This window comes from Anolis carolinensis, chromosome 1 (assembly GCF_035594765.1).
Source record: "Anolis carolinensis isolate JA03-04 chromosome 1, rAnoCar3.1.pri, whole genome shotgun sequence".
Classification (NCBI taxonomy): Eukaryota; Metazoa; Chordata; class Lepidosauria; order Squamata; family Dactyloidae; genus Anolis; species Anolis carolinensis.
The window spans coordinates 155,437,779-155,458,835 of NC_085841.1; the positions used below are offsets into that span (position 1 = coordinate 155,437,779).

The following is a 21,057-nucleotide window of genomic DNA, read 5'->3' on the forward strand; positions in this document are numbered from 1 at the left end:
GCATGTTTATGGACATTGAAAGACTGGTTGTCTTCCATCAATGGGGAATCAGGGCTCGATAGACTGCCTGACAGTCCTAGCAAATGTTGGGGCGTTCTGCTTCCGGATCTCATAAATCATGACGCTTTGCAATGTTTCCTGTGTGCTGCTACATCTTAAATATACAGGAAGTCACGTCCTAAATCATAGTTTTTGTTTCATAACTTGATAATGCTATAGCTACGTTGCAGAAATGCAAAGAGACCCTGTTTTGTAAATTGTGAATATGACGGTCTGGATATTGTGAAACTGCCCAATTCAATTACACACACATATAAAGCCACTGAGGAAGATGTAAGGCCCTGGAGTTGAAGCTGGTGCCTCACCAAACAATTCCCACGATTCCATAGCATTGAGCCATGGCAGTGAAAGTGATTTCAAACTGCATTAATTCTACAGTGGAGAATGCACCCAGGGACAATGGATATAGGTGTGTGGCATTTACCGTAGCCTAGAGATCCCATGCAGTCATGCCGGCCACATGACCTTGGAGGCGTCTATGGACAACACCGGCTGTTTGGCTTAGAAATGGATATGAGCACAAACTCCCAGAGTCGGGCACGACTAGACTTAATGTCAAGGGGAAATCTTTACCTTTTTAGAGATCCCAAATGAGGTGTTTTCTCGGGTTTAAAGAAATGTTTTTAATTCACTTTTTCCCACTCTTGCGGGGAGTCCTGTGCCCCTAACCTCAGCAAATGTCAATGGATGGTGTATTATTATCATTAATAATACCACCATGAAATTCTACTCTACTCCTTTGCACTCCACCTTCCTTCATACAAAAGAGGGTCAGAAACATGGGAGATCCAATCACACAGGTATCAAAAGGAACAGAAATATACATGAAAATAACACAGAGCAAGGATGAAAATTAGAACATACCAGATTACCAATGTCTTTTTCTTTAGTCAAGCAATGCCTATTATATATAAAAATGTTAGTGGCATCATTTGACATATCATGAAGAATAGGAAGCGATTACAGTCTATCCTGCCAGAACTTTGTTTGATGTTTTCTGCTGCAGAAATGACAAGCAATGTTCAATGGCTATGCATAGTCCTTGCCTTTGCATTCATGTTTGTCTTTGCAGCCTGATCCATTAGTGTTGCTTCATTTTGACAAAATCAAGTGCCTTGCACACTCCATTTTGTTTTATAAACCCAAATGACTAATTTTGTCTTTTTGTTTCAATTTTTTTTAAAAAAAAATGTAGTAAGAGCCCTGTCAAGATATCTTACATCTCAAGGATGCATAAGTAACAGCATTAAGCATGTCTATAAAGTTATTTGTAGCAACCACAGGGAGCATATCAATACAACAATCTTAGTTGCAAAAAGTACATGAGAACCACAATGCCGATCTAGATCAATATCAAACTTTGATCTATTTTAAGGTATGCTTGCTGACATTAGATATCCCATCTAGCCATCCTATTCTTGCAATGCCTCCTTTGCTTGCCTTTTCAGCATGTTCACTTCCCATCAGAAGCTTGTATTTAAAGTCAGCCCCCCACATTTCTTGGGGTTAGGTGCACAAGACCCCCACAAATGAATTAACGCTGTTTATTTTAACCTGAGATAATGCCTGTCTAGGAATGTCTAGGTCCTCTGATGTGACCCTATGGTCAGCATAAGCTGGACATCCAGAGAGAGATGACCATGGTCACATAGAAAGACCAAGTGATTGCACTGAGAGATGTACGTATGATGTAGCTATGTTTTTGTCTCTGCATCTCCCAATGCTATTCCTCCCAAAAAAATCACTCACTTTGTAAGCAGTGCAGCGACTCTCCCCACGGCCACATCTGCATGGTTGGAAACTGAGACCTTGGTTGTCCTTATGAGCTACACAATGGCCATAAAATGAGCCCTTGCAGGACCACAAGGTATGGAAAATGCCCCTTGACCACAAAACCATGGCCTTTTCCAGACTGATTTGTACTGGCTGTCAAGTTTTAAGAAAGGGACTACGTCAGCCTTACCAGGTGTTATCAGAGTCTAAACCTGGCATTTTCTGCATACAAAGTGGGGAAAATACCACTGAGCTTCAAAGTATTCCAATAACCCACAAGAAAATCAAGTTTGCTCTACAGCAGTAGTTCTCAACCTGTGGGTCCCCAGATGTTTTGGCCTTCGACTCCCAGTAATCCTGACAGCTGGTAAACTGGCTGGGATTTCTGGGAGTTGTAGGCCAAAACACCTGGGGACTCACAGGTTGAGAACCACTGCTCTACAGCTTCCAGGTACCAACTCAACAACGAGAGAACAAAGATGACAAGCCCAGCATGTGTTTATTTAGGAGCCACAGAGTAAGTTCCAGAGCCTTCGTGCAGATACCCTTCTACTGGGCTGATGTATTTAAATCACCTAGTGACTAAAAAATGCAAGGTTGAGCATTGCAACAGAGCAACTCATGTGCTGGAGCTCTAAAGCCACCGGGAGCAATCTATTTGCTTACTCTCTACGGATCCCAAATAAATACATCCTGTGCTCATTGTCTCTTTTCTCACTCACTGTTGAGGGAACTTGGAAACTGGGCTATAGGCAATGTACACTTTTTAAAGTGAAAGGTAGACTTCCATGGAAAAAATGCCCCCAAATTCCTCTCAACAGGTTTGTGTGCAGGCTGAGCTAAATTCTGTAATGCAGAGATTCTCCAGCTCTTTTGCAGCAAAATCTCATTCATGTGGGAATGAGGATTCATGGACTACCTGATGTGGAACTGTGAATCTAATCAGCCCCATTCCACACAACTAATAGTAAAGAATGGTGGGAGATGCAGCTCAATACTTTCCAGAAAGGGTCATTCATCCTAACCCATTACCCAGCAGAACATCTTTAGCATCAGCTAAATGGAGAACTAATATCCACTTACAACTCATTGCAGCCTGCCCAATAGTTTGTCTTTCCATTCATCCAAGGAGAGGAACTGTGTGGCCCTCTAACTGATGTTGGATAGCAATTCCCAGCAGCCCTATCCATGGTAGTCAATAGTGAAGAATGCTGGGAGTTGAAACCCAACAACATCTGGCGGGATGCCCTTGTATTTGTTTGTCAATTCTCAATTTAAAACAAATTCCTCAAATCATACATGGGAAAGATGGAAAATTGTCAAATGTACTTACCGAAATGGTGCCATTGTCTAAACCGACAGACAGCCTTCTTGTTTCTGGATTAACACACATGCATGAACATGGAGCTGCAGGGAACAAATGAACATGTGCATAAAGTGAAAGTCATTTACTCTTATAACTCTTGACTATCAAAGAACTCTCTATATAGCCCAACTGAGAGCAGAGCAGAATGGAAATGAGTTATGAGGGTTGCTGTGAGTTTTCTGGCCTGTATGGCCATGTTCCAGAAGGATTCTCACAGCAACCCAGTGATTACAGCCATGAAGGCCTTTGACAACACTATGAGTTATGTGTTTGCCTTTAAAGTCCACCTGAAAGGCATGGCTTATAAACGCAGAGTCTCTCTTGTCTCTCCTTGGGATCCATGACTCAAAGCTTAAATTGTGGCACATGGGGAAAATAAAAACAAGTGAAGTACAGGGAGTTAGTGCTGAAATGAAAGGCCATGCTTGCAACAGAGGTGCCCTGGATCAGTGGCAATGTAACCAGGTTATGCATCTCTCCAAAACAATCTCAGTGGGTTGCTGTGAGTTTTCCGAGCTGTGTGGCCATGTTCCAGAAGCATTATCTCCTGATGTTTTGCCCACATCTATGGCAGGCATCCTCAGAGGTTGTGAGGTCTGTTGAAAATTAGGCAAGTGGGGTTCACATATCTGTGGAATGTCCAGGGTGGGAGAAAGATCTCTTGCTTGTCTGAGGCAAGTGTGAATGTTGCAATTGGCCAGCTGATTAGCACTGAATAGCCTTGCAGCTTCAAAACCTGTAAACACTCAGAAGACTGGAATTTCAGACAAAAAATAATCAGGGCCAGTTAACACCTACCAACAAAGAATTCCCCCAGGCAGGAAGCAGCCAGGCTTTGAAGCTGCAAAGCTATTCATTGTTAAACAAGAGGGCCAATTGCAACATTCACACTTGCCTCAAACAGACAAGAGCTTGTTCTCCCACCCCGGACATTCCAAGATATATAAACCTCACTTGCCTGGTTTCCAACAGATCTTACAACCTCTGAGGATGCCTGCCATAAATGTGGGCGAAACGTCAGGAGAGAATGCTTCTGGGACATGGTCATACAGCACAGAAAACTCACAGCAACCCAGTGATTCTGGCCATGAAAGCCTTTGACAACACAATCTCTTTTCAGTCACATCTTTGGCCATTTCATCTTAATCTGCAGGGCAATAGTGTTTACCTGTCTCAAGAGATAAATGCCAAACTTCTTCCCTAAGTTATCAGTCGTGACTAGAATTTCTCTGTAGTTGTCTGCCTGCTAGGACTGCATCCTAGCAACAGGTTTTCTGAAAAAGATTATATTCCAGGGCTCTTTAATCTGGTTTCAATGAAGAACATGGCAGCTCCGGTGTAATAGCTCAGCTGCACCTCCTGCATTCAAGCTGTTCTCTTGAAAGGCTGGATAAAATATACCCTGATATTTAGTTAGAATTCCCCACAGCTGCCTTCACTTTTGTTGTTGTTTCCAAAAGAAAGAATAGCTTTGCGTTTTCCCTCTCTGCAATCTTTAACCTGTTTACAACATAGACGTTTTAAAGCCTTTGTTAATGCTCAGGAGCTAATTTCCATCACTGAGAACACACTTACCATGATGACGGGGCATCTGTTTATAAATTAGGGTTTCTAAGATGTTATTATAATGAAGAAATTGAACATATTAATGATAGGTTTTCTTTACAACAACAGGCTTAACTGCACACAGTTACTGAGTTCACACAGTTCTTGAAAAGTTACCTATGTGAATGATTTCGTGTTATGCAAGTATTAAGCTGATTGATAATCTTTTTTAAAAATCAAGTGTTCTGCAGTCTACTAGCAGACCTAGCTAACTATCCTTGGAACGAATTCATTTTAGAGTGAGATAAAGAACTGATTCAAACATAACATTAAGTAATAGTTTAGCATTATGAGAACAAAGCCTCTCACTTTCTGCTGCGGACACAAAATGTTTGTTTGCTTATTTATTTATTTATTAACATATATAATACTGCTAAAGCATACAAAAAGTTAGGATTACAATGTAATTACACTGTCAGTAAAATTCAAGACACTTTAAACATAGAGTACATGCCCTGTACCCATAGCATTGATTTCTGCAGTTTGACCCATCTTTATCTGACAAAATGTATTTTATTTATTTATTTACTATATTTATACTCTGCCCTTTTCACTCAGAAGAGGATTCAGAATGGTTTACAAACTACGACAAAAATGCAATGCCACATCACACACATAACAATAAACAAGCCATTATCAAATTATAAAAGATAATAATAATAATAATAATAATAATAATAATAATAATAATAAACTTTATTTTTATATCCCGCCCCATCTCCCCGGCTCACAACAGGGACAAGCCCGAAACAACAACACAACATATTTGACAAAAACGTAAAACATTCCAATGATACACAAAATAAAATAATGGACAATACATTAAAATCCAAGCAGATAAAATCAGAGTAATTAAAAGCAAAACCAGTGGGGACAAGTTTCATAAAGTGCTGTATCATGGAAATGAGTAACAGTGATAAAGTGCCATACGCCTTTAAAACAGAAAGAAGTATTCTAATGACAGCTCTATTGGGCCTATTCATTCATTGAAATGAATGAATAGTTCATTTTTATTCATTCAAATAAATAAAAGTTCAAACATATAAACAGTTAAAAGATATAAATACAATAAAACAGATTAAAAACATACAAAGTGCTGAGTCATAGTTTCCATACTTCTTGGTTTTCCCATAATCATTATTCAAACTGCTAGATTATGGTCGAATTCCGTATTACCCTACTTCCCGAACGCCTGTGTACAAAGCCAGGCCTTTAATCTTTTCCTGAAGACCAGGAGGGATGGGGCCAGTTTGATGTCACTGGGGAGGGAGTTTCACAGCCGAGGAGCCACCACTGAAAAGGCTCCGTCTCTCGTCCTCACCAGTCACACTTGCAAAGGGGATGGGACACCAAGAGCAGGGCCTCCCCAGAAGATCTTAAAGCTCTAGCTGGCTCATAAAGGGAGATACATTCAGACAATTAAATTGGAACAGAACCATTTAGGGCAGTGGTTCTCAACCTGTGGGTCCTTTTAGAATGGCCTTTCAGCTTCAAAGTCTGGCTGCTTTCTGTCTGGGGAAATTCCTTTGTTGGGCAGTGTTAGCTGGGCCTGATTCCTGTCTGGAATTCCCCTGTTTTCTGAGTGTTGCTCTTTATTTACTGTCTTTTTAAATACTGGTAACCAGATTTTGTTCATTTTCATGGTTTCCACCTTTCTGTTGAAATTGTCCACATCCTTGTGGATTTCAATGGCTTCTCTGTGTAGTTTGATTCCAATTCATTTTTTTCTCTTGCAAAGGTGCATTGGATGTCCAACATTTGGTGGCAGAGCCATCAGGAGCAGTGTTACCTGGCAAGCCAAGGGCCTTTGTATAGAATTGAGATTGTGGACCACTTCATTTTAGCACCTGATGTTCAGAGTGACATGCATTTCCAATGGGACATCCTGCTAAGAGCTTTGGTTAGAAATGACACAGATGAATAATGCATCTGCATTCAGTACTATAAGTAGGATCTTATAAACCAGGGGTCTTCAAACTTTTTAAGTGGAGGGCCAGTTCATGCTCCTCAGATTGTTGAGGGGCCAAATTATCATTTGGGGAAAAAAATGAACAAATTCCTATGCACACTGCACATGTCTTATTTATAGTGCAAAAACAACAACAACAACAACAACAACAATAATAATTTTATTCTTATACCCCTCCCCATCTCCCCAAAGGGACTCGGAGCGGCTTACATGGGGCCAAGCCCGAACAGAACAATATAAAAACAAAACTATAAACAAAATTACTATATTGAACTATACCACTATACTGTAATATTATTAGTAATATTATATGTAATATAGAATATATAATTAATATTATATGGTATTATTATTAGTGTTATATTGTATTACATTATAATATTATTATCAATATTATATGTATATACAATATATTATATTATAAAACTGAGGGCGGGGGCCAGGTAAATGACCCCAGAGGGCCGCATCCGGCCCCCGGGCCTTAGTTTGGGGACCCCTGTTATAAACAATGCGAAGTGCAGGGACTGACTGAAAAAAAGACCTTATCATTAAATGTTTTGAGCAGGCAAATGTCATGTTGGAAAAATGAAATGATTTTCAAAATGTGCAGCAAAAGAGTGTTGGAAAAGTCATTCTTCATGCCCATTTGTTTCAAACACCACCTTCATCTATAGACAGAACATTCTTTGTCAGCAAAAAGAACATCCAGTGATACAACAGCATTAAATTGAAACACCACTGAGCAGGGCATTCTGTATTTGTAGGCCCTATTGTCTCACGTCACAAGAAAGCAGTAAAACCTTTAAAATTCTTTGGGAGTGACACTATCATATCATGGTTTGCAAAGGCACTGTGCTGTGTGTGTTAACTGGAAAATGAAGTGCATGAAGCCGATTGGCTGAGCCTGCAAAGATCTGGGGAATGATTTGATACTGTTTCTGTTCTGCTGTTGCAGAACCAGTTTGGACACGTTTTTCAGTGCTGACCGAGTCCTGCTGGTAAAGAGAGCAGTGTGTACTCAGAGAGGCCTTGCTATTTTGAGGCCTGTTTGCTGCTGAGAAAAGAGGGTGAAGAATCAGGACTGTATTCTTTTCTGAAGCAGATTTGTGGACTGAGAAAGCACTGTTTATGACTGGACTTCTGTAAGTGATCAGAGGGACCACTGTTTTTCTTTTGATATCTTGGAATCCGTAAAGTTCTTGTATTTTTGTTCTGCAAACTTGAGTGGCATATTATTGTTATGCAGGTGACTCTGGATCACAGACACACGTAAGAGCTTCCATTTATCATCATCAATCCATTATATATCCGTCTTTGGCACTGAAGCAGATGCAATCATCAGTATTAAAGTCATGGGATTTTTATTTTTATTTTGCAAAAACAAATCAACAAAAGTTTTCTATTTCTGGCACCCTTCATGAAAAAAGTTAAACCTAATACAGGCAGCAAATGCTAATCTGCAGTCATTCTCACCGGATATATGCTTGTTAAGCTGTTGATGTCATCGCAACTGTTTCAGAAAAAATTACATCACGGTAATGTGATGGTAGTTTTCAATGCACTCAGACAATAACAACATCTTCCTAGTCACTGTTACTGTGTTTACATTGCTAGTTTGCATAAACAAAACCTTTATTTTCACAACTGACTTGCTTTTCTTAGCGAGTCTCATGGTTCTTGTTTATAATGCACACTTAAGTTTATTTCTGGCATTGCCTATGAAAACCTGCCCACTAAAATGTCATTTATTGATTCAAGTCCATTTTCTGACCCCGCTCATTCCTCCCCAAAATTGCCTTCTTCCACCCCTGACTTTCCGTCAATTCATGAAGTGGAGTATGAGCTTGGAGAATTACATGTCATGTTGATGGATGTGGGGGGAAATATTGTCTAGAGGACTATTTTAGAATTATCTAATTATTGTACATCTAAAAGCACATACCGATACAAAAGCAAAATTCACAGTTCCTTGTTTGCATCTTTAAAATATCTTCATCCCTTTAATCATTAATATTATGATATCTATGTTGACAACTGATACCCCATTGTGTTATCATTGCTCCAGAATTGCTTTGTGAGCCATAAAAAAAGCTTATTTGAAGATTAAATACTACACTGAGAATTGTCCTTGTCTCTTTGACCAGCTGTATAATGCCAATTGCCAACTGACTAGGGTCACTGGGGTGTCTATAAAATAAATACAGTGATATTTCAGGGCGGTTCCAGGACTGCAAATATTTCCATAACTTTTTTATAAAGTAGTTTTTAAAAAGTGGATTCTGATATCTTGACAAGTTTTAAAAAGAAGTTTTAAATTGGGTTTTCCCATAGTGCTCCTTAAATATGGCTACATGATCTGCTTACTGAATTTCAGAGTTTGGAGAGTTTGGGAAGATGCATTAAACAGGTTTGCGAGTGAGAGGCATCTCATGGACTTCGATATAAAATTCCTTTTAATTGCAAGTTTAATTTTCTGCTGAAATGTAGCAGCCATCCTACCGTTACATACCTTTCAAATATTATTCTTAAACACCAATTCTAATAGTACTGTTTTTTATGTACCAATACAAGTTATATAAAATTAAGGCTAGCCAAACTTTAGTTGATCAGCTCTTTGTTTTTTTTTTTTGTTTTTTTAAATCAAGTGACCCAAACCTCCACATTACAGCCTTTTTGAAGCTATCTGACAGGAGTTATAGTTTTGCTGAAGGTAAACTTCACAGTATGACAAACAAACTTAAATTGTTCTTTTTTCCCTTCAAATCAAATCAATACTCTTGAAGTATTTGAGAACCTCAGACATTTTGTGCTACGTTAACACCCACACCAAAATGTGTAGGAGCAGATTCAAATACCACCAGCATTAGTGGAAGAACCATTTTTCAAAGCCTGCTAGGCAAATGTCTCCCCACAACGGACTGCAAAAAGTAGAGGGGAAAACTGAGAAGAAAAGAAAGTAGGTTGCTGGGAAATCATACAAAGTATGCATTGCAAATACTTACATGGCATTGCATGGTATATGCTTGGCCAGTATTGTCCATTGTCCCTCTTCAGCCATAAACGAACCGTTCTGAAAAGGAGCAGAGGGGAAAACATCTTTAACATTTACCCATTAGTGGCCTTTTCAAAAAAGGTGGACACAAAGGCTTCAACTAAAGATTTGGCCCAAAACAAATTCAATTACATGGACAGAAAGCACTCTCTAAGCTCAAAAGTAGCAACAAATCTAATGCTAAGCTAAACACACATATATGGCAGTACTTCTTGTTACTAATTTCTTGACATCCTTATCCAATTAACATGTATTTGACATTTGAGCAAACTAAATTTACAGCAGGCCATATGTAATTTTACATCATGTAAAATGCTGTCAATGTTTTTTTCCCCTATAGTCCAATATAGACCAACTAAAATATTTGCTTATCATCATCAAATTCAAAGCTTTGCTTGGAAATCTTATCTTAATTCTTGTAAATAGTACTGTATAAGATATGGTAACTTTGCAGAATATATACAGTACTTTCTCTAGATTAGATTCATTTTTCTAAACAGAAAGGTACAGAAAACACACAGATTTTAGAAGGCATATGCGCTGGGGAGTCATGGAAGTTGCAAATGCTAAAATTAATTTTCTAAACTCTGTACTGGACTTAAATGGTACCCACATGCAGTCTTCTTCCAGAATAGAGTAAAAAGAAGGAATACACCTTCAAGACCAACTAATTTCTTTCAGCATAAGCTTACACAGATTTCAGCCTGCTTCTTCAGTAGATAGAATCATAGAGTTGAAAGAGACCTCGTGGGCCATCCAGTCCAACCCCCTGCCAAGAAGCAGGAAAATAGGACTCAAAGCAGATGGCCTCTGTTTAAAAGCCTCCAAGGAAAGTGCCTCCATCACACTCCGGGGCAGAGAGTTCCACTGCTGAACAGCTCTCACTGTGAGGAAGTTCTTCCCAATGTTCAGGTGGAACCTCCTTTCCTGTAGTTTGACGCCATTGTTCCGCGTCCTAGTCTGCAGGGCAGCAGAAAACAAGCTTGCTCCCTCCGCCCTATGACTTCCCCTCACATATTTATACATGGCTATCATGTCTCCTCTCAGCCTTCTCTTCTCCAGGCTAAACATGCCCAGCTCTTTAAGCCGCTCCTCATAGGGCTTGTTCTCCAGACCCTTAATCATTTTAGTCGCCGTCCTCTGGACACTTTCCAGCTTGCCAACATCTCCCTTTAATTGCGGTGCCCAGAATTGGACACAGTGTGATTCCAGGTGTAGTCTGACTAAGGCGGAAAAGTGGGATTGCACGACTTCCCTGGATCTAGATGCTATACTCCCACTGATGCACGCTAAAATCCCATTGGCTTTTTTTGCTGCTGCATCACATTGTAGGCTTATGTTTAACTTGTTGTCCACGAGGACTCCAATATCTTTTTCACACATACTGCTGTTGAGTCAGGCACCCACCATTCTGTATCCTTGCATTTCATTTTTTCTGCCTAATTGAAATATCTTGCATTTGTCCCTGTTGAAGTTAATTTTGTTAGTTTCGGACCATCTCTCTAATCTGTTAAGATAGTTTTGAATTCTGCTCCTATCTTCTGCCGTATTAGCTATTGCTCCCAAATTTGGTGTCATCTGCAGACTTGATTATCATGGCTTCTAACCCTTCATCTAAGTCATTCATGTCAACATATCTTGCATCTAAAGAGCTGTGTAGGAAACCATAGATCTTTTGCTGAAATAAATCATTTACTCTTTCAATAAAGGTGCTGGTTTTCTAAAACATTCTTCCTTTTTGCGTACTTATTTTTTATTAAATATATAATATAATAAAAGCATGGCAGTAGAGAGAAAAAATATACAGAAAAATATTGAATAATTAGAAAATAGAATGAAAAATGCACTGAATATGGTTTTTCAGAATATTCTTGATGTCCCAAGTCTGTTGCAATCTAATTTGTATGTCTGATTTACATTTAGTAGATAAAACTAAACAAAGGGCATTTTTAACAAACATTAAATATAAACCAATGTATTTTTTCTCATATGAAGGAGTAAGCAGGAGGTACGGCATTGAGAGAGCTTCATGCTAGAAGAATTGCAAATGCTTGAGGCAGATCATGAATACAGAGTGCTTTATGTTAGTTCTGGTTCAGCAAACCCCACTAAGAAATAACCTGCATTTGGCAGTGAGTATTTCTTTCTTCACTTACAACTCTGGATTTAAGGGAAAGCAGCTTTTGCCAGATTCAAACAAGGGGAATATGTGCTAGTTTCAGGGCCATGCATAAGAGGGAATCATAATTTTGTGCAAGATATTTATCCTCCTCCTTTCTTTCTCCATTTGTCACACATGCACAAATACCCTGTGTAGTGTTCATCTTAGGTTTTGTGGAGACTGACATATGCATAATATGCATTTTTTATCTGTTGGACCTATGCAGTTCAGTTGCAAATCAACTGAGGGCCCTTCCAGACAGACCCTATATCCCAGGATCTGATCCCAGGTTTTCGGTTTATCCCAGATTATCTGGAAGTGTGGACTCATATAGTAAATCCAGTTTAAAGCAGAAAACCTGGGATCAGATCCTGGGATATAGGGTCTGCCTGGAAGGGCCCTGTGCTTACCCAGTTTCAACTGTTCCTGTCCATGGTAAAATAGATCTACAGTAGAGTCTCACTTATCCAACATCTGCTTAGCCAACATTCTGGATTATCCAATGCAGTTTGCCTCCCACCCCGATCCACAGTTGTTTCTCTAGACAGCAAGGACTGAGCTTTTTATGGATTTAATTTCCAACAATGTTGCTACTGTAAGTTCATTTTATGCAATTCTACCTTTATTTGTAGTCAGTTTGTTAGCAGCCAATGTTTTCGTAGTCAATGTTTTCAATATATTGCGATGTTTTGGTGCCAAATTCATAAATACAGTAATTACTACATAACGTTACCATGTTTTGGACTGATTTTTCTGTCTATTTGTTGTAAAACATGATGTTTTTGCTGCTTAATTTGTAAAATCATAACGTAATTTGGCATTTAATAAGCCTTTCCTTAATCTCTCATTATCCAACATTTTTGCTTATCCAACGTTCTGCTGGTCCGTTTATGTTGGATAAGTGAGATTCTACTGTATCTAATTAACTCCAATACACGTTTCACGCATCATACTGTGCACATGTGTGTCTGTGCCTTCACGTCGCCTGTCAACTTATTGAAACCCCATGAATTTTACAGGGCTTTCTTTAGTCAAGGAACTCTCAGATGTAGTTTTTGCAATTTCCTCTTCTGAAATACAGCCTAGTCCTATTTTTAATTTTTTTAAAAAAGTTTTTACCGAGTGATTTAATGACATGCAAAATGTAAAAAGAAAACTAGATAATCAAGTACACATAATACAGATATGTACCACTTCCCCATAATATATAATATATTCATTCTCTAACTCTATTACATACTTGTTATACAGTAGTCTCTCACTTATCCAACACTCGCTTATCCAACATTCTGGATTATCCAATGCATTTTTGTAGTCAATGTTTTCAATATATCGTGATATTTTGGTGTTAAATTCATAAAAACAGTAATTACTACATAGCATTACTGCGTATTGAACTACTTTTTCTGCCAAATTTGTTGTCTAACATGATGTTTTGGTGCTTCATTTGTAAAATCATAACCTAATTTGATGTTTAATAGTCTTTTCCTTAATGCCTCCTTATTATCCAACATATTTGCTTATCCAACATTCTGCCGGCCCGTTTATGTTGGATAAGTGAGATTCTACTGTAATTACCTCTATCTGACTTCCCCTTGTTTCCCCTCACCTAGTGCTGACCTAGAAACGCAGCCTAGTCCTATTTTATTGCATTATTTTTCATTTAATATTTTCCACTTCCGTCAGCAGGATCAAGACCATACAGCTGAAAGAATAAGCTGAACAAGATATGGCCGCCTTTATTCCAGGTTCACACAACACGAAGGCAAATTCATTCAGCTTTGTGAGACCTATTTTAAAACTCTTCCTCTTGCATCCAACTTTTTACCTCTATAACTCTGTTGCCAGGTTTGAAGGGATCCTGGGTAAAACGTCCCCCAGCCACCCCTTTCCTGCCAGATTAGTAGAAAACCACCAACTGGTTCTACTTCCAGTATAACATGAAGCAAAGCAGAAGTGTCACATTGGCATGGCATAACTGGATAGATCTATATCAATGTTTATTTTCATTTGCTATATGCATCTAGGTTTATTACAGGGAGTGTGAATTTGAATAAAATTTTGGCATGACATAAAGGACAGAGGGAGCAAAGCCTGTTTCTTAAAGAGGAGCCTGTTTCTTAAAAAGGGGGCACAGCACTACCACCTTGTGCTGCCACTCCAGTGAAAAAGAAGAGACATCACCATTGGATCCACCAAGAAGATCTCAAGATCCACCTGCAAGTTCTGTAGCTTATGACCCAAGGAACACTGCACTAGACACTACCTGGCTAACCAGGCACGTTTATAACTATTGATGAAGAACCGAGTCTTAGAAATGGTACAGACCACACTGAATGCTCCTGAAGTTCAGTATAGGTTTACAGCGCAACAGGTAGTGGAAAGAGTGAAAAGATGTTAAAACACTGGGGATTTCCTTTTACATAACACTGTTTTGCCAAGACTCATTTAGGGTTCATCTTGTTCTTCAAAGAAGTTTATACCACCCCAACAAATACTGAAATCAAGGCATTAAATGGTTTCAAATAAGGCAAACTGGTGTGGGAATATGAAAAGTTGGTTCCATGTTAATTAGTGAGTGTAAGATTTTTAATCAGCATACCAATGGAAATACGTACCCATGAATGGAAATTTATTCTTAAAAAAAAAAGAAAAACACAAAATAAAACAAACAAATGGACAATTTGGATAAATAAAACTGCCAGGACTATACAATGACATACTATAAACTACAAATGCGAGAACTAAACAACTATATTAAAAAAAAACTACGAACTTTCCACTTCTCTCTGATGGCTGTTATCTCTTATTAATCTATTCCCTTTAAATCAGTGGTTCTCAAGCTGAGGTCCCCAGAAGTTTTTGACCTTCAACTCCCAGAAATTCTAACAGCTGGTAAACTGGCTGGGATTTCTGGGAGTTGTAGGCCAAAAATATCTGGGGACCCCAGGTTGAGAACCACTGCTTTAAACAATAGTGTAATCATACTTCTATTTAAGGCAACACATTACTAATTCATGAATTCGACAGTTAATAATTACCCCTGTCATTGTCCTGAAGAAGTAATGAATAGGTCCAATCTTTCTTAAAGATGGTCAAAGATTTCTCCTTAATCAGCATGGTCAACTTCTCCCATTTGTCCATCTTAGCTAGTTCATGTCTTCATTAATCATTCTTGCATTGGAATAACTGTTTCCTTCCACCTCTGAGCTTATACACATATCGTAACATTCTTTCTAGATTATCATTCAGTATCCCAACAAGTACAATTTTGGCCAGATCTTAAGTTTATACGTATGGAATTGTACTCCTGACAGAGTAAATGGTGTGGCAATTGATTCCTGGCCCAGATCTAGCTGTTATCAACGAACTGGATGATCTTTTCACAGAGAAACTGACTCACCAGAGGCTATCAGATTTGAAGCTTCAGCAATCAGAAACACTGACGTATATTTTGTTTCCTTTTAACTGATGAAAGTAATAGATACCAAAACACTGGTTTTCTTTTACACTTTAATTCATTTTTACCCCACTCTCATAATTAGATCTTCTCTTTGTTTTCCAGACAAGAAATGATAAAAGCCAGTTCAAAGAAGTTACTGATTCAGGAAAGTATGTTTCTGCTTATATATCAATCCTTTAGCACCAAGTTATGATTTGTAATACACAGCATGCTCATAAGACAACTCAGATGGTTCATAATGTCATGCTACCCCTCTATTTTGCCTTGGTCAGACCACACCTGGAATCACACTGTGTCTAATTCTGGGCACCGCAATTGAGGGGAGATGTTGACAAGCTTGAATGTGTCCAGAGGAGGGCAACTAAAATGATCAAGGATCTGGAGAACAAGCCCTATGAGGAGTAGCCTAAAGAGCTGGGCATGTTTAACCTGCAGAAGAGAGGCTGAGAGGAGACATGATGAGGGCCGTGTATAAATATGTGAGGGGAAGTCATAGGGAGGAGGGAGCAAGCTTGTTTTCTGCTGCCCTGGAGACTACTCTCTGCCTTGGAGTGTGGTGGAAGCCCTTTATTTGGAGGCTTTTAAACAGAAGCTGGATGGCCATCTGTTGAGGGTGCTTTGAATGCAATTTTCCTGCTTCTTGGCAGGGGTTGGACTGGATGGCCTGTGAGGTCTCTTCCAACTCCATGATTCTATGATAATGTTTGAAGAAAGTAAAAGAGCAGACTTGGATATGGCATGCAAGTTGCTCTAATATTATAGCTATAATTTAGCCATCCAGGAATTGCTGCACTGCAGCTTCCAGAATCCTTTATTACTGATTATGCTAGCCAGAGCTGCGGCAGTCCAGCAATATCTGGAGAATTGTGTGATTCCCACTCCATGAAATAATCTGAAGCTTTCTCCGCATGCCACTTGAGTGCTTTTTTCTTACAAATGTCCAAACCATTAACTATACAGGACAACTCTTCTATCCACATGGGATATGTTCCTAAACTTACAATGAAACCAGGAAATTGTGGATAAGAGCAAACCCTATTGAAATGAACAACCCCTAACAGAGGTTATGAGTCACGTGGAAAAACATGGAAATTCCTAGAGATTATATCTCTCTATGTCCTCCAGGACAGTCTATGATAAATTCTGTCCACAGCATATCATAGAATCACCAGGAGAACCAAGAAATTTTTTAGAGAGAGCATATTTTATCAGATGTAGGTAGGTGAAACCATGGAAAATGGTATTGCAGGTATGGTGGTTGGACGTTATACAATTCTGCTATAAGCCAATAAGCAAGCGGTTGCTAATATACTCACTACACAAGACAACACATCCACGGTTGGAAATAAAAAGTAGGAACTGTAATCAAAGAGCAGTAAACTTGCCTGTCAGATGTTAGATAAATAGTTTGAAAGAAGCACAACTGACCCCAAATGTCTCATTTATGTGTCACACCAACTCTGCCCTTTCTCAACTTGTACATTTTTTTTCTTTATACTGTGATGAAATTTAACTGTTTCTCCAATTTTCCTTTTGCATCCTGTGCTAGATATTCTGAAGCAATACAGAGACCATCTGACATTGCAGGGGAATTATCCTAACACAAAGGTAAAGTCATACATTAGCAAAAGCAATAAACACTACAGAAAGTCAGCAAACCTGATTCGTTGCCTTCAGTACAACCACTTGGGCAGATTGGTAAGTGAAAGGGGTAATGTTTTATTTATAGATGCTAGGTTATCGAGTAAATGGAAACTTGGATGTGACACCAGCAGCCACATCATTAAGTCTGGAAGTCTATTCTGCTCACAGTACGTTGCAAGAAATTGCACCATACTGGTAAATAAATATTTGATTCTTCCCACAACCTGTTTCATTAAAGCAATAGTGAGTCTCCTAATCCACCACAGCAACGTTATCTGTCAGCAAGCTGCCTCACATTTTCTCAAAATTTTCAAGACAGCAAGCTCACACACAGGATTTAAAATGGCTAGGTATAATCCTTGCAATACAAAGCACTAAATTAGCACCTTTATTACTCCATCTAGTTTGTTCTTGCTACAGTATGAAAAATACTTTCAGGATCACACCTATTATATTAGGGTAATGAAGTTTTGGCTCTCCAGATGTTCGGAATATCAGCATCCACACTCCTCTGCCAACAAGTAAATACACCTGCAAGACTTGTGGTACAAAACATCTGGTGTGCCAAGGATGCCTCATCCTTATTCCGCATGGTTCTGCCCATCCCTGGCATTCATGCATAGGTCCTCTTCTTTCTGCTCCACTTTTGGATGAGATACTGTTGACAGAAACAAAGGAAACAGTCCTCCTCTAGGATAGTTCATTAAGTCTGCATTGTTGGCATAATAATGCCTTCCGCAAAACCCCCCCAAAAAACCCCAGTTAAGATCTGAATGGAGATGGATACGGTAAGTTAAATACCTGTCCATCTTGAAAAATAGAGAAATTTTAATTAATCAAAGGTAAATTTCCAAGATGGTATGAAAGGGAGGTGGTACCAACAAGGTGTTGTTGCTCAGCAAGTGGCAGAGGATTTCTCAGAGGAGGAGGGTATTGATGGGTTTCAAAGTGAAGAGTCTGCTACTGATCAGAGAAAATTGCAGACTGAATTGCAGTCAGAGAAGGTCACTGTTTGGGATTCCTGTGCTTGTTCCCAGGCAACAGAAAGTGAAGATTTCAGTTCCCTTGTGAAATGGCCTTCGGCCGATGGGGCATTTTCCCAAGAAGCTAGATTAGATCTGAGAATGGAGGGAGTGAAAAATAGACTAACTAGACATTCTGAGAGAATCTGTGAGAAGTCCTTGAGGCCCAGATGTGTTTGGCATGATCTCAAGACCTCTTGGTCAGGTGTTTATTCTGTGCCTCTCAGAGAAGACAACGTTGCCATAAGGATGGTATTCCTGTCTTGGCTTTCAAGTTCATGATTCAAGTTTCCTGTCTTTGCCTTTGTTCCTTGAAGGGTTTGCTTTGGAAAAAGTTCCTGTTTCATGCTTATGGATTTATGTTTGAATAACTGCTGTGGATTTTGGCTCTCTTGACCTCATGTACTTTTCCATTTTTGGACTGCTGTTAATTTGTATTTTCTACTCTACTGCACTTTTGGGAAATGCCCTTTTTCCTTTTGTACATGCTATTCTTAATAAACTTTTGTTAGTACTACTGGACTCTGGTGTGGTGCTGGGTGAGTGCAACACGAGGCATGAAAACAGGATGCAAAGTAAGCCTCATTCTCTATAAGCAGTCCTTCCTAAACAAGGACAGAAGAAAGAGGTCCATGGAGACTTCTGTTGCAATTTCCACTAGTCAGGCTTATTGGGTTGAAAGAGTCATAAGAGAACAATCATATATAATATAGCTGAATTGATCACAATGGCTCCTTGATCTGCTTTGGATAGCTCTATGTTGACCCAAACAATTTTTAATTTCACAAAAGAGATAAAATGTTAAGGATATAAACAAGATAGAGTGGGTTCAGAGAAGGGCAATAAGCCTGATAAGAGGCATGGTTAAAAGATATATGAGTAAGTAAATGAGTAAAGGTTGAGGAAGCTGAGAATGTCCAGCTTGGTGAAGAGAAGACATGATTGTACTCTTTAAATACCTAAAGGAGTGGGCAGGCATATTCTCTGTTTCCCGCAAAGGCAGAACAACGTCTAAACATTTAATGTTACAGAGGAATATATTTGGATTAGAAGGGACTTTTTGATGATAAGGACAGTCTGACAATACAACCAACTGAGAGGAGATGGAGTCTCCTTCTCTGGCTGTCTTCAAAATGAACCTAGACAGTGACAGATGCTTTAGCTGGGGAGCCTGCAATGGGAAGAGAGTTGGACCTGAAAGCCAATGAAGCCCTTTCCAACTTTATGATTCTATGAACATGCAACTCCATCAGTTCTAACTTCGAAACCTTATACCCGTTTCCCAACAGATGAATGCAGTATTTCTACTCGGTACTTTGAGAACTCAATGAAACCTGTTATATAACTTGCAACATAAATCTCTGTTTGAAGTACAAACAACTTGGCTCCTGCAAGGGGAACAAAGACACAAAGCAGATTGGAACGCTATTGTCACAAGGCTTTTGAAACTTGCAGTTTTACCTAATTTCTCACAGGAATGCAGGTGAATAACATAAAAGGACATTCACATGCACTGTTGAGCAGCTGAAATGACAGAGACTGTGGATGGGTGGACCAATTGTATCAACACTACGCAAGAAATGTGTGTTAAGCATGCCAGAACACCAGAAGGCCTCTCTCTGCCTATCAAAAACATTTTGAGAAATATTCAATTTCCAAATGTCACAGCATCACCACAAAATGAGGAGGTTTATCTTTCCTACCTGCAGCACTCCATGCCAGTTTTCATCTGAAAAAGCAGCCCATACAGTGGCTGGGTGTAATGTGCTGTCTCTCCCAGTACACCCAGACACACCAGTTCAGCCTGCAAAAGACCACAGGGGTGAAAACTGCCTCAATCATGTGTGGTTGTCCTATAAGGTTAATAGCAGGTGGATTAGATTCTCAACATCACTGAGAAGTCCCAGGAATTGAAATATCAGTAACTAAGGGTGTGTCCACATTGTAGAATGAATGAAGTCAGAATCCACATTAACTGTCATGGCTCAATGCTATGGTATCATGGGAGTTGCAGTTTTACAAGGTCTTTAGTCTTCTCTGGCAAAGCCAGCTGGTACTCCAGCATACCACAAATCCGAATATTCTATAGCAGTGAGCCATAGCAGTTAAAGTGGTATCAAACTGCATTAATTCTACAGTGTAGAAGCATCCTAAGATAATTCCTGGTGGCTATCTCAGGGCCCTTCTACACTGCCATGTAATCTAGAATAGCAATCCATATTATCTGCTTAGAAATTGATTATCTGAGTCTACACTGCCATATAATCTACTTCATTCAAAGCAGATAATCTGGATTTTATACAGCTGTGTAGAAGGGGCCTCAGTTCTGTCTTGAGGTTTCTCTGGTAACTTTGTAAACAAGGAGAAGAGCTCAACATCTTTCGAACATTGGGGGGCCGAATTCTGGTAGGAGCCGCCTCCTTTTATGGAAGACGAAGCAGAAGTGGGTTTCGTGGTGCCACAGCATGCTCAGGAAAGAAGAATATGAACCGATGCACAATTTTATATAAGCATCCTGTAGATTACCTAAGGAGCAAGCGAAGTACAGAGCGAGTCCAAGCAGCGGAAGGATTTAACAAACCAAAGCTTCAATTAATCCAGGGCCAGATGGGAAAAGATTTAAAAGGTAAGATATATTTAAGGAGGGAAGGTCAGAAGAAAATTGCCAATACACTCATAAAAAACATGCCCTGGATTTGACAGAAAGGGGTAAGAAAAAACAAGATACTTACATACTATTAATTTAAATATATATTCTGCACTTCTCCCAGAATGGAGAAAACTACAGAAACCATTGAAATTGTGCCTTGTTTTGATAAGCAAGTGGTTCTTTGCTTGTTTTCTCACATAGCTGTACTTATAGGTGTCCGAGCAAAGTGCGGTATATAGAAATCCAAAAACATAGAGCATGACACCTGTGACAAGCATTTACTCTATGCACA

The 21,057-nt window shown here is 39.2% G+C and overlaps 1 protein-coding gene across 2 annotated transcripts in view; it reads right to left on the reverse strand.

The window, feature by feature from the left end:
* wdfy2 (WD repeat and FYVE domain containing 2) overlaps positions 1–21,057 on the reverse strand; it is a 62,799-nt gene that overhangs the window by 16,509 nt on the left and 25,233 nt on the right. Inside the window, exons 2-4 of one of the 2 annotated variants that reach the window (XM_062984520.1) lie at positions 19,819–19,919; positions 9,776–9,843; positions 3,167–3,240 (exon numbers count right to left, since the gene is read on the reverse strand). In XM_062984520.1, the coding sequence (XP_062840590.1) occupies positions 3,167–3,240; positions 9,776–9,843; positions 19,819–19,844 (168 nt within the window). In that variant the 5' untranslated portion in view covers positions 19,845–19,919. The remainder of the gene's footprint in view (positions 1–3,166; positions 3,241–9,775; positions 9,844–19,818; positions 19,920–21,057) is intronic. The other variant, XM_003215330.4, reaches the window with a different exon arrangement.